Source organism: Nothobranchius furzeri, chromosome 9 (assembly GCF_043380555.1).
Source record: "Nothobranchius furzeri strain GRZ-AD chromosome 9, NfurGRZ-RIMD1, whole genome shotgun sequence".
NCBI classification, from domain to species: domain Eukaryota; kingdom Metazoa; phylum Chordata; class Actinopteri; order Cyprinodontiformes; family Nothobranchiidae; genus Nothobranchius; species Nothobranchius furzeri.
Window position 1 is genome coordinate 25,206,326 of NC_091749.1, and position 14,957 is coordinate 25,221,282.

Below are 14,957 nucleotides of genomic sequence, written 5' to 3' on the forward strand. Positions count from 1 at the left end.
AACAAAGGGTGTTGGACCTTTGAATTGTGAAACGGCCTTTTCCACGATCATCTACCCTGGCTTTATTTATTCAAACAAGCTAACAGCTAAATGCTAAATCTTGAATGGATGGCGAATCAGTCCTAAAAACCACGAAGATGAAGCAAAAATGTTCCTAAACCACAAATGTGCGTCAGACAAGTTAAACAAGCTGCACGGTGGCAAACACAACAGCTCTGTTTTCATCCACAACCAGAAGAGAACAGAATCTGATTTAGCGTATTAGCTTGGACTTTATGGGATGTATGAGTGTGGAAGTGAAATTAACCCCATCAGGAAACTCACTAAATGAGAGTTTACCCACCTTGCTGAGTACTACTGCTCCCTGGGAAGCCATGTGGGACTCCACCCACCACATCTCCAGTTGTTGGATTTTCAGTGTCAATGTCTGCAGTTGCTTCAGTGTTGGGAACATGTGGTTCTACTTCCAGATCAGGTAGACTGTCTCCGTTTGACTCTGTGCTGGCATCTTGTGAAAGCAGGACAGCGAGGTGATTCACAGCTGACCTCTGATCAGATGTCCTGTCTAGGTCTTCCCAGTCGAGTTGCGCTAGCACACACTGTACATTCCCACTCTCCTCTGTTCCCACTGGTTTATCACCAGTGTCCATCTGTGGAACGTCGTCGTTGCTCTCCTCTGTGGCCCATGGTCCTGGTGAAGATGGGACCAGCTCTGATGTACTACCCTGGATCCTTATATTCAGCTCAGAGCTGCCAGACTCACCAACCTCTCCTTTATTCTCCGTTGAAGCTTCCTTGTTCACTGGTTCCATAAACAAACCCTCCTTAGTGAGCTCTGGGATCTGGTCCACGGTGGTCCCCACCATCTGGGGCTGTGATTCAGCTTCAGGGTTACCCTCGATGCAGTCTGAAGGAGTCTGTTCACCGAAAGGACCAGACTCCAAGGAGAGCCCTGACTCCACATTTAAAGGGTGCTCATTGGTTTCAGTCGGTTTTAAACGATTTAGGTCCTCGGTTTTGTGGTCTGTTGAGGAGGGTTCAGTCACCTTCGTGTGGAGCAAGTCCTCTTCATCCACTGTGTGATTGTCCTGAGCAGAGTTAAAGACTTCTGTTGAAGAGCTTCCAAAAGATCTAAAGCTACCTTCATCGTCACTGGAGTGGCCATGGGCCACGCCCAACTCAGGATCCGTTGCTTTTTTAGTCACCATGTTCTCTGGAGATGCCTCCGAGTTCAGATCACCCTGTGTGTCCTCCGAGGCACTGCCAGGAGCCCAAATGTCTGTTTCCTCAGGTTGATCTGAAAGAAAACCTTCCCTTTGAACAGAAAAGTCCTCACCATCCAGCTCTTTACCGCTCACAGCTCTAGAACAATTCCCAGAATGACGAGCAGCTTCTGAAGCCAAGCCCTGCTGCTGCTCTGCTCCATAATTCCTACCAGCTGTTTCCTGGTTTTGTTCATGGCTGTTTATGTCTGGCGGAGGTTCCCCCTCATGGAGGCCTTCTATCAGGAGACATGGAGCAGCCGACTCACGCTCCTCTATTACATCACTGCAGCCTATCGGAGGTGGACTGGGTGTGTCCCTCGGGGCTGATACGGGGTCTGTTAACTCTTCACTCCCTACGTCCTCTTCAGCTACACCACCTCCATCTTCCTGGCTAATGTTTGTGTCTTTCTTCACATCTTCAGCCTTCCCTTGTGAATCGGAGGAGTCTGAAGCTTCGGAGCTCCCTGAGAACAGAGACTGGCCCATGACTGAAGTGTTCGTGTCCCCACCGGCAGTGATTAGAGGTGTTGACTCAAGGATGCTCTCCTCCTTCCTCCTGGCCGTGTCGTCCTCTACTTCCTGCTCAGACTGGTCCTCTCCCTTCTTGGCCTCCTGCTCTTCCTGGATCACAGCCTCTCCTCTATCAGTTTCCTCTGCATGTTTACCACAGCTTGCTGCTGCTAGGATTCCCACAGTGACACTCTCCGCCCCAGCCTCACCCTCTGCCCCGTCACTCCCGTCACACAAATTCAGATTCTGGCCAGACACGGCACCCCCCTCCTGCTCCGTTTGGGTCGGCTCTCCCTCAGCGCTTGAACCGAGACACACCTGATCCTGTGGGGGGCAGAGGCCGTGTTCCAGGGGGCGTAATTCTGAACTCAGACTCCAGCCTTTCTCGATCTCACCGAGCTCACAAACAGCAGTGATGCTACATTCCACTTTGTTGTTTTCTCCCTGGCTGCTTTCAGTGGTTGTATCCAAGCGAGGTGACGTCACACAGGGCTGCTGGAGTTGCTCCTGACAGGTTAGGTCTGTTTTCACACCATCACAGCATTCAGCAGCAGTGTGAAGAGAGTCCAACTGTAGCTCCAGAACACCAACTCCCTACAGAGCACACACACAGAGGAGGAAAACGTTACTTCTGTCTGTTTTTGTGAGCTGCTCTCTGGTTCTTATCAGGAGCCAACTCTGTGATTGCATAAGGTGTTCCAATGGTTATACAAACCACGCTTAAAAATGAAAGAAAAAACCGGGGCGGTGAAAAGACACACTGTCCAGATCGCCCAGCAGCAGCAGGGCTCTCGGGTGAAGCCGACAGCCCCTGGAAGGCTGCAGCGTTGTGGCTCACCTTGGTGTGGAGGTGGGAAATGGAGTGCAGCAGATGCTCCACGCTCTTCTGAAAGGATGGAGCCTCACAGCCGGGCAGGACCTTCACTGTCAGAGTGTGTGTGTTTAATGTGGGGAGGTGGCAAAACACCCAGGCTTCCCCAGAAACCAGAAGAGCAGCTTCAGTGGCCTTGTCCGTCTCTGCATTAGCCCCAGCCCTGCCGCGAAAAAAACACAGTAGAAAAAGTCCGAAAGCTGCATCCAGTCCAGCACAAACACATTAAAACATCCTGTGATAACCTGGTTAAAAGGCCCGTCCCTGCTGATAAGCCTTCTACAAAAACCACAATCCTGCTCCTGCTTTGTCTTGATGAAACTTGAGGGTTTCGGAGTTTTTTCTCCTCCAGAGACACCGCTGTGAGGAGGATACTCCTCCCAGTGAGGCAGATCGGCTTGCGCAATCCTGGGTGGATCGCTGACTCCGAGGCCCGTCAGCTGAAGTCACCACCCGGGCTGCAAGTGACTTCACTTTTCCTGAGCGAAATGCAATTACAAACATAAAGAGAGCTGGAGGTTGTAAAGCGACGCCTGGCAACAAGGAATCTGGCTAAGTGGTTGTTTTCTTTCAGCTAGTGACATCCTCGTTTTCAAGTGAAAACTATTCTGCTGCAGACACACGGAGGGCTTCGGAGACATACAAGGGTGCCTTTCCTCCTAAGGCTGAGTACCAGTCTGCTCATTAGGACGCTGTACTGTGGTTAAACGTTTGGCTGTAAAAGAAGGAGTTAGTATGACCCCTTTAGTCTCCCTGTAAGGAGGTACCATTGTGGACACAACATTACAGCTTCAAACAGAGCACATTCATACATTCCTCTGCAGTTTTCCATCTCTCTGGATTCTTTTGGAACAATACTGACAGCCTACAACTGTCCTATTTGTCCTCGACTGTCCGACTGCAGCTGAGAGCGGTAGGCCAGGCTGACGCGGGGGCTACGTGAATGCTGTCATTGTTCTGTGAAGACAACAAACAACATAACAACAAAAGGAAGGAAGAACCAAACCATCTGCCTTCTGATTCAGCGCCACACAACCGTTAGCAGAGAGCAGAAACGAGCGCTGAGGTGAGGCTGCTGCCGATTAGTTTCATAAAGCTGCTGCAGGATAGAAAACTCTCTCCTCAATCTTTAGAAGGTTCTAACAATGAAATCGTTAGGATTTAAATGCAAGGCCTACATGAACTCTGGATAATCTGGATAAAGCACCAATGACGTTTTTTTTTTTCCTAAAACAAGTGGTGTCCAAACGTTCTGAGACACTGGCAAAAAATCTTCAAAAGTAACATCAAAGACTTAATCAGCAAGAACAGATTTATTGTAATTATTTAACCTGTTCAACAAATGAAACGCGCAACATTTTAATGTCAAGAACAGAGTGTTTGATTGATTATGCAGATCTTTGTAGCTATTTTCAATTCAATTCAATTTTATTTATATAGCGCCAAATCACGACAAGAGTCGTCTCAAGGCACTTCACATAATAAACATTCCAATTCAGGTCAGTTCATTAAGCCAATCAGAAATAATGTTTCCTGTATAAGGAACCCAGCAAATTGCATCGAGTCACTGACTAGTGTCAGTGACTATACAGCAATCCTCATACTAAGCAAGCATGCAGCGACAGTGGAGAGGAAAACTCCCTTTTAACAGGAAGAAACCTCCAGAGAATCCTGGCTCAGTATAAGCAGCCATCCTCCACAACTCACTGAGGATCGAGAAGACAGAGCAGGCACGCGCACGTACACACACACACACACACACACACACACACACCAAGCAATGTGTCTATGGTTACATTGTGATTGCTTAGTAAATATTGTATTTGGTGAGAGATAAACTTTATTGTATTTATCCTAGTGAATCTATTGTTAAACGGGTAAGCTAGTAGTAGCACATCCAACGTCAAGAAAAGCAAAAAGTTATTATCAAGAGAGGGAGAAAGTTTAAGTGGTTAGCAGCAGTGTGCTAGACAATGGCCCCCTCCATGAGGCCACCACAGCTCAGCAGAACATGACTCTCTACGCCTTAAGGGACTGTCTGAGTTGAGTCAGTCATTAGCAACAAGAACAGGATCTGGGTCGAGCTTTATTCTGTCATGTTCGCTGACGTGCTTCAGCCACGTTTTCTCAAGGATGCTCACAAATCTGGGTTTTAGTAAAAGTTTCTGGTTTTTGGATTACCAGGAAATGTAATTATATTAGAAATATGAGAAATAAGACAATTACTTTGTATTGTGATTTGACTTATGCATTTTTACAGATGTTGTTCTGCCTCACATCAGGAAAATTATGAGTATAAAATGCTTTTCTGCATCAACAGCCTGTGCTGGACGGCCATGAGCTGCAACCAAGGGCCACACAAATCATCACTGAGGGCTGAAAGTGGCTCCTGGGCAGCACACTGAACAGGACTGCTGCGCTGATGCATCATGGGACTTTCATCACATTACACACCAGTAATCCACACACAGAACTACAGATTATGGAATGGATGGATTGTTGCAACAGGAGCATTTAGCACCCCTCAGAATATACAAGAACAACGAAGGAAGAATTGAAAACTATACATCCCTTAATGAATTCAGATAAGAATAAATGTTGTCTGGGCCCTAACATGGAAAATCTGCCAGATTTTAGATGTGTCAAGGCCTCAAACTGAGATGAATAAATCTAGCTGAAGCTGACCAAGAGCAGCGTTTCTGTGCCAAACTTACTTTGTGAGAATCTGGTGAACGTGCTCGTGTCCCCGTGACGCTGCAACAGCAGATGGCGTGTGGCCCTCTTTGTTGGCCAGCTGAAGGGCCTCTCTGGCTCCGGGCTGCTGCAGCAGAAAGCGTGTCACCCGGGAGAGGCCACGCCGCGCCGAGAAATGCAGCAGCGTCTCCTGAGGACTAAGGTCTGCGAACAAGACAAAATGCACAATTAAATACAAACCCAACCTAACCGAGGCAAGGCAGAGACACGTGCTTGTATCCAGTCCAGGAAACCACTCCAATATACTGTCGCCTGCAGCAGCTCAGCACACTGAAACCAGGAAATCATCAACAGCGACCCAACAAAACAACATAAACCTCAAGATCTATTTTTTAAAAATCTCTCAAAACAGAGTAGGGTTGTCACGATACTAAAATTTCAAACTCGATTCGATACTTGAAAAAAAAACTCGATTCTCGATTTCGATACTATTTAAAAACACCCATTTATCGAACAAGTTTATTCAAAAAATAACATTCCTCAATTTATATTACAAAAATTAAATGTTAAGAATTAAGTGTATTAAGTGCTTAAACCTTTCAAGTATCAGCATTTTTTAAAACGTGCATACAAAAGCTGGCGAAAGTTAACACTTTAAATCATGAATTGTCTCACTATATATACACTATTTGCAGAGTGATGTTTTGCTGCTTAAACTCTGTTTAAGGTGCATTTTTGTCATAAGATGTAATGCCATGTGTTTTGTTCTGTACTTTTGAACAACTCTGTTGGTCAATAAAGGGAGAAAACAAATTTCTCCACAGTAGGACAAAGGTACATCTACCGGTAGTCTTAATAAAAAACAGACTGGCGCACGGCAGTGACGTCATTAAAAGCGCCGGTTAGATTAGCCGCAGCTAGTCTGTTCACGCCTAGAAATCCCAGACCCGCTCCAAACGAACAGGGGAATCACGTTAATGATTCCTAACAAAACCTTTCGACATGAAGATGTTTTGGTGCAGATAATGTCTTATTTCGAGGCTGCACCATGGGTGCCCGTCCACACCCGTTATATGGATATACGCAGACGGTGATTCGCCGATGGATCTAAATACCCCGGGGAATCCAAGTAGCACCAAAGTTGTCAGCGTGAGTAAACAAACGTACTGCATGCTAGAAATTAAGTCCGGGTTGTAATAAACGGGAGTTTCCTTTAAGCACATGAGCGTGAATATACAACTACGTGTTGGACTTGGTATGCTAATTAAGTTGGGCTGTGAAGCGCCTCCCAAATTCGCTGTTTATGTTTTTGTTTATTTATTTGGCAGACAAAACTTGGATTGGAGACAACTCGCGTGGGAAATTGCAATGTAGCCATGCGGCGTCTTCTTCTGTTTGTCTGGGAGGCGGAGGCTGCTTTACGGCATCTGGCTGTCGTGTGTGTCGGTGTACTTGAAGAAGGCTGTGTATAATAGTCCATAATATCGATACCACAGGGATGGAATATCTAATTTAGATACCACTTTTAGTATCGATTTATATCTGGGTATCGATTTTTTGACAACACTAAAACAGATGGAATTGGAGAAAATGCCAACAGCTCTGAATGTAGAAGATAATTTAGAGAGCTATTAAAAACAAAACACTGTCTCAGTTCTGCTGAGGTGAGCGCACCAGTTTTAATTTAGTCCATTATCTGCTTTTTAGATCCGTAAACATCCTATTAACACCATAAAGCACTGGAACAGTCCTGTTTAAGCCCCCACAAAGACAATTAAAGAGATTCATGTGCTAACTTCACCTTTCTGCCAAAGGTTCGGAGAGAAAAGGCTGCTGACTGGATCACAGACCAGCTCATGTCGAGTCTGGGTGAATAAACACGTTTCCTCAGAACAATCACATCGCTCTGTTTCTGCTCCAACTCTTCTGTAAATGTCAGTTTGTTCCATTCCAAGTCAGTTTAAATGTTTGTGAATTTAAACACAGAATTAGAAAAGGCTCAAGCAAAAGGGATTACGCACAAATAATTCAGTAAATCCAAACTAATTAAAAACAGGACCACAATCAAGTCACGCTGCTCTGACATGATGATAACAAGAGCTTCAACTTGAACACGGACTCGAGTTTCTGATCAAACCAGATGGTTTGTGGTTATTTAAGGAAACGGACGCAGAGAGAAGATGGATCTATTCAACTGTTGTGATGTATATTCATCTGTTTGAGGAGGCTGTGAGCTTTTCTAGCAGCTGTCTGGTGGAAGAATTTGTGTAAAGCTGAAAGCTACAATCATCTGAGGAACAAAGAAAACTCAAAGGGTCAGAAAATATATTTCATTTCTACTCTAGAATAATCGGTTAGCAGCATCTCTTGTGTCTGCAGATGAGCGGTTCCAGCCCATTTACCCTGGGCTGGCCTGAACCACCCTGCTCTGATAAACGCTCAAGCTAATTGGTCGAATGTTACGCTCCACTTGGTCAAGCCGGGCCGGGTAGGAATGCGAGATGCCAAACAGCAGCAGGAAGTGTTTTACTGCTGGGTCTGTTGGTGGTTTACTGAAAACTGGCTGCAGTCGTTGCGCGGTTTCGTGCTACGAGAGTTGGTGGAGTTAGATCCAACTGCTGCAGAACAAGAATCACAAACACCAGAGGCTTAGCAGAACATTTGGTGACCGTGAGCCAACAAAGCAGCTTCACAGAGTCTTGGCAGAGACAACAGAAAGCTCTCAGCTAGTTATTTTTGCTCGGTATAAAACGTGTTGTTCTTATCTGTTCCAGTCACATTATTCATCACGTGTTTATCAGAAAACCAAAGGAAAAAATCTAAACACTCTTCATTCTAGAGACACTTTTGCCATTTGTGCCCAACTTTCCTTAACAAAAACAAACTCCCACACAAACACACAATAGGAGGCAAATGAAACAGGTGACATGAGCTAACCGGTTACTCAGCTGGGGCTGTATATAATTGTTTGTAGAAAAACTGTCATATTATGGTATAATCATAATATAATAACATTTGACACCACAGAGTAACACTAGCTGATCCAACAGCAGTTGTTAAAAGTGGTGTATCACCACAGCTGGATGTCCCAATGGGAGCTAAACATGAGAGTTGGTGTTTTAGTGGCAGGAATGTGTTACAGGGGGTCTAACCCCTACTGCACTCTGGAAGCATCTGGGGCGCGGAACGGCATTGCTTCAAATAGAATCCAATATAGTTTATGGAGTGTTACAAACCAGCTGCGACGCGCCAATTTTCAGAGACGTCCCAGAAGCAGCACACCACGCCACGCCACTAAAGATAGAATTAGGTTCTATTTTTTTCTGCGAGCCAGTTCTGGGCAGCATCGATTTCCGCAGTTAACATAAGGCTAGACAGGAAATTACACATGGTTTCAATGTAAAATCCCTGGTAAATTTCAAAATAAAAGTATTGCAGCAATGCAACTTCATCTAAATGAAGCTTACGTGTGACCCAATGGCTTATTTAATCCCAATATCGCTTCAGAAGTGCAGTGAAGTGTTTTTGTGGCAGTTAATCCTGGCAGTGGAGAGGAACAGCATCAGACAAATCAGACCACCACAAAATCTCTTTTCCCATAGCGTAGTTGCTACTTAACACACGGACAGATTTATGGTGGTTCATTCGTGCTAAAGGGAGGATTTCTGTTTTTCTTCGTGTCTGGTTCAATGGTATCACTTTAGTGAAGCACATTTCTAGTCCTGGACTTATTTTCACACAAAACCTGAAATAATGTTTACCCCTACTCGAAAATAAGCTCTTTCTTGACATCAAAATGTGTCTTCACAGACATCATACGTGAAATCCATGGCTCATAACAAGCAAGATTAGAAAATAGCGTTTTTAGCCCCATGGTCCGGAAGTAGATGGGCGTGACTTCCGATCCTATCTTTTGCGGTGCTTTCAGTGTGAAACTGGGGTTAGGCTCCCTATAGCCTGGTCACTGGTCATGAGCACAGCAATAAGAAAGGAACCTTGTGGGAGTGATGACATCCTGACATGTGCACAGTTTTGCTTCATGGGGGGTGGTGGGGTAGAAAACCAGTCAGTATCTGGTGTGGCCACTATTTGCCTCCCGCAGGGCAACACATCTCTGTCGCATAGAGTTTGCTGGCCATGCAAGAACTGGGATGTTTTCAGCCTCCAGGAACTGTGTACAGATCCTTGCAATATGGGACCATGTGTTATCATGTGTGTTATCATGCTGCAACATGAGGTGATGGCCGTGGATGAATGCAGGTGTGGACAGGCCGATCTGGCATTGTGGCACTGTCCCAGTGGGCCGTTTACTCTCTAAAACCGGACTTAAAATCCTCAAACAGATCATTAGTGTTTAGACGCTCACATACTTGATTGGCCACTATTTTCTCAAGGACTTTGGATAAAAATGGAAGGTTAGATATTGGTCTACAAGTCATTAGGTCATTTGGATCCAGAGAAGATTTCTTAAATAGAGGTTTGATTACAGCAATCTTAAAAACCTGTGATAGATATCCATTTACTAAGGATAGATTGATTATATCTAGAATGGGGCAGTAACCAAAGGAAATCCATCTTTAAATAATTTGGTTGGGATTGGATCTAAAAGGCAAGTTGAAGGTTTAGATTAAGCTAATATTTTTGATAGCGCTGAAAGCTCAACTGAATAAAAACGGTTCAAACACAGATGAAGTTCTACAGTTACCTTTGATGCTGCCTCACTTACTGAGGAAAATAAATCATATTAGGGAGGATGGTAATTATTTTGTTAGCTTCTAAGTGCTTCTAAGTCTAAGTCAATGTCCATATGAATGTTAAAATCCCCCACTACAATGACCGTATCAGCATTTAGCACCAAATCAGATTAAAAAAAAAAAGAAAGATCTGATCCAAAAACTCAGAGTAAGGGCCTGGTGGACAATACATAACTACAAACAAGAGTGGTTTTAGAGTTTTAATCAGAATTAGGAAAACTAAGAATAAGATGTTCAAAAGAACTGTAACTATTAATTGGCAAGGGATTGATTAATCGGTTTGAATGTAATATGAAATTTTGTCCTAGTCCACCCCTGGATGAATGGCACAACAATAGGCCTCAGGATCTCATCCTGGTACTTCTGTGCAATCAAAATGCCCTCAATAAAATGCACCTGTGTTCATTTTCCACAACATACGCCTGCCCATACCAGTACCCCACCGCGGGCCACTCGTTCCACATCAGCAAACTGCTCACCCACACGATGCCACGCGACTTCCATCTGCCCTAAACAGTGAAAATCGGAACTCATCTGTAAAAAGAACACCTCTCCAATGTGCCAAACACCATAGAATGTGAGTGTTTGCCCACTCAAGTCCATTACGATGACGGACTGCAGTCAGGTCCAGACGCAGATGAGGACGACAAGCATGCAGATGAGCTTCCCTGAGACGGTTTCTGACAGTTTGTGCAGAAATTCTCTGGTTGTGCATACTGACTGTTGCTGCAGCTTTCTGGGTGGCTGGTCTCAGGCGATCCTGGTGATGAACATGCTGGATGTGAAGGTCCTGGGCTGGTTGGATGTACTGCCAAATTCTCTTAAGCGTCTTTGGAGACGGCTTGTGGTAGAGAAATTAACATTCATTTCACAGGCAACAGCGCTGGTAGACATTCCTGCAGTCAGCATGCCAATTGCACTTTCCCTCAAAGGTTGCAACATCTGTGGCATTGTGCTGTTTGATCAAAATGCACATGTCAGGGTGGCCTTTTTTTGTGGGCAGTCTAAGGCACACCTGTACATTATTCATGCTGTCTAATCAGCCCCTTGATATGCCACACCTGTGAGGTGGGATGGATTATATTGGTAAAGGTAAAGTGCTCACTACCACACATGTAGACAGATTTCAGAACAATTTTTTGAGAGTCAGGGTGTTTTGAGCATGCAGAAAAAATTGCAGATGTTTCAGTTCAGCTCATGAAAAATGGGAGCAAAAACAAAAGTGTTGCATTTATGTTTTTGTTCTGTGTACTTAACAAAAAATAACAAACTGGCGATCCAGTGTTTCCCCAAGAAAAGTTTCCAGCCATGGCTTGCGGGGGAAGGTGAGCATGGACCGCTGAGCCACGCCTGAGCCTTTGTGGGGGGAACACTGTGATCTTCTGCAACAGAAGGTTCACGTAGCAGGCTAATTGTACTACTACATTCACAGTCTTGTCTGGTCATTGGTAAAAACAAATGCTGCTGCATTTCATAGTAATTATAGTCATCACACTACTGAGATATTGTGAAATGTGATTTCACCAACATCATTGTGTCTGTGTGATTTTCTGGCATTCGGCTGCATCCTGAGCCGAGCTGAGAAAGTTGTACCCGAATGAGAACTAGGATCGTCAAGTACTGCTGACTAGAGCTTGGTCAAGTCACAGGAGAGTTTCTCAGGCATGCAGAAAACAGCAAGAACCCTAATTTGATAGATACTCAGAGTAGCATTACTACTGCCTTTACAATTTCCAATCATGGTCGTTAAGTGGTGCAGAGCACAACATGGTTTCAATCCACTGTTAAAGGGGCCTTAAAGATCATCAGATCATTGGTCGTATATTGATGTAGCTGTGATTAGTGACACCCTGACCCCAGATCATTGAACTCTTGAGAGCAGAAGCTTGTTCAGAGCTGGTGAATCAACTGAGAAATGTTAACCGTCTGTAATGACATGCAAGTTTTTCCAGCTGAAATGAATATCTCAGACAACAATAAACGGCCAGCTAGGGTGAAATCTGTGACTGCTGTGTGTCCACGGTGTGAAGGGTGGCTGAGACAAAGCACCGTCGCCTCCACCTACATTTTACTGCTATCCATCATCTGACAGATCTGATAAATGGAGAGCAAAGCAGCACTCCCCATTCTTCCCTGCAGTTCAGCGCTGCAGAACGTCCTGTGTTGAAGAGGTGACAAATTGTGCAGCACAGCCTATTAGAGCTCACATCACTCACCACAGCTGGAAGCCAACTTCCACACAGACATTGTGTCAACTGACTTCAATGCAAAGAAGTCACTGTGTGTGTGTGTGTGTGTGTGTGTGTGTGTGTGTGTGTGTGTGTGTGTGTGTGTGTGTGTGTGTGTGTGTGTGTGTGTGTGTGTGTGTGTGTGTGTGTGTGTGTGTGTGTGTGTGTGTGTGTGTTTTAAGAGATGTATTTCAGTAACAAGAGGGTCTACTCGAACTGAGAGGGAGGTCATTATTGAGAATCGGATTTGATGAGTCTGCTTCTCAAACTCAATACTAACAAAGAATAACATTCTAATGAGTGTGTATCTTTTCAATCTCAACCACACATTTCTTGGGACATGAATCCTATTTTCTTTCAGTTAAGTCTAAAATGTTGTCATTTGTTCTGGTTTGATCTATTATCTGGATTAGAGCCGAGCCATAAGATGTAATCTGAGCGATAGCTGGAAGCAGAGGCAGCACACTAACTACTCCCAGAAGTCTTATTTATGCTGCTTTACACAGAGCAATTACCTCTCAGAGTTTATCATCCATATCAGCTCATTTAGCTTCTTCTAATTGTCATCTGAGTAAACGGCTGGAGAAAATTGGTACTTCAATTTTGATAAAAATGTGTCTTTGTTTACACAGAAACATTCATTTCTGCCGTCTGTGCGTGGAGCTCCACAAACACACCCAGAATTGTTTGAGTCAATGAATGCAAAACACACCAAGCATCCCCTCCTTCCAGCATTTTAAACTTAAAGTGCGTCTTCCACGTTAAGCACATGTTGAAGCCCTTATATTGTAACAGGTCTAAACTTTATATTTTCATTTACTAAAATGAAGCTATCTGATAAAAAAATGTGCTATTACTGTTCCAACTATGCTCTCCTAGTTCATCTAAAAACAGCGCCTCTTGCTAGAAACTGGAAGTGACGACGTTCAAGGAAAACGTTCCCGACTCTGCTCAGAAAAGAATGGATTTGCAGCAGCAGCACGGAGCTCCAGTTTCTGAATACGAATATACATTTATGTTACATACGGAAGGTGCACGGCCATACAGTGTTGAGCCAGCAGCAAGAGTTGATGGGAACAGGCTGAACAGGGATAATTAATTTAAATGGTGAAGGAAGAGCTGCTGAAGCGTGGGAACTTCAAAATGCACACAGACTTGGAAATGCTAACTAGTTAGAGCATTTTTGTTATTCAAATATATTTCGACAGAAACTTGTACCTGATTTCTGTTGTGGCGATGGAGGACCACGATGTTCAGCCAAAAGGAGTTTGAACAACCCCAACAAAAACAAACATTAACTATCGTTCAACTAGTTGAATATGTGTTACCTCGTCAACTAAAAATAACCGGAGTCAAGCACGTCTTCCTGTAAGTTTTCTTTGAGGTACGTAATGGGTCACGTGACTCCAAAACCGCATGTTTTAGGGAAGCCTGCCCACTTCCCTGAATTTAGTATTCTTAAACACGTGCTAGTTATTTGAAAACCTGACGTAACTTTTTGACCTTAGATGATGTTTTCTACCAAGAACATTAAAGATGCACTTTAAGTCATCTTCCTGGGAGAAAAACTGTGATCATTAATATAACATTACATGTGATCTCTTTCAGTCTTCACAGAATCTGTTAGCACTCAGTTGTGATTGTGCGTCAGCTTTTAGCTCCGCTAAAGTGATTTATTTATAGCTGTTTTGCTGTTTGCTCAGCTGAATTAAGTGTGGCAGCCATGTTGAATTGGATTGCCACCAAAGTTAATGGAGAGTTCATGTCTATCTAATCATTCCTTCCCTGGTCAATGGCAAAAGGTTTAAATCACATCATACCATCTGCATGTTTTAAATGTTGAAATCTCTCTGACATTAAAGGGAAACTACATTAAAGTATAAATCAGTGTTGACTTCTAAGTTAAATTTGATATTTTATGACAAGAATCAGCCCAGAAATTCACAATTGCTGCAGGCACACAACCTAAACAATAGAAAAGTAGTTTTATTCGCAGATAAGTTATGACACAAGTTGCAGAAAAGGTGGGGTGTATTTGAGCCTGGGTAATGTTACTACCAACCAAGTCTGACTGTTAGTGGGGCAGCAGCCAACTGTGATTTACTTAAACACCGAGGCTCTCTGTGCAGTCATGTAAAATGTGTTTACTTCCACTCTGCTGCTTCAGTAATAGTGCTTCTGAGTGAAAGTGCAATTTATTATTCAACTGGCAAAGTGCTTCATAAAGCAAGAAGTTAAATGGGGATAACTCTCACTACAACTCAAATCAAGGGCCACAGAGACAACAGACTGCATGGTAAAAGTTAGGGATGTGCATAGTTAACTAGTTAACCTGTTAATTGCTGTTAATGTAGTAACTAGGTAAAACAGTTTTGCCTGGTTAATTGCTTCAAGTTCTTCTGCTGGGCTGGGGAGTAATATATTATATTCCACTAGAGGGTGCAAGTGCTACCATCAAATTATGTTTACTGGGCAACCGCAGAAGAAGAATCGAGCTTGTCACATGGCTCAAACAAGAAGTGGTTAGCAAAGAGCGTGAGAGCAGTTTCTTCTTAGGTATTTCATTCTTGGAACTAGGCTTGGGCGGTATTACGGTATTACCGTATACATGCGGTATTACAAAATAGCGACGTGT

General features: G+C 43.9%; 1 protein-coding gene across 4 annotated transcripts in view; it reads right to left on the reverse strand.

The window, feature by feature from the left end:
- LOC107381977 (A-kinase anchor protein 13) overlaps positions 1-14,957 on the reverse strand; it is a 201,188-nt gene that overhangs the window by 105,646 nt on the left and 80,585 nt on the right. For all 4 annotated transcript variants that reach the window (XM_070554723.1, XM_070554721.1, XM_070554722.1 and 1 more), the window contains exons 6-8: positions 5,361-5,544; positions 2,614-2,809; positions 344-2,369 (exon numbers count right to left, since the gene is read on the reverse strand). In XM_070554723.1, coding sequence (XP_070410824.1) covers positions 344-2,369; positions 2,614-2,809; positions 5,361-5,544 — 2,406 coding nt within the window. The remainder of the gene's footprint in view (positions 1-343; positions 2,370-2,613; positions 2,810-5,360; positions 5,545-14,957) is intronic.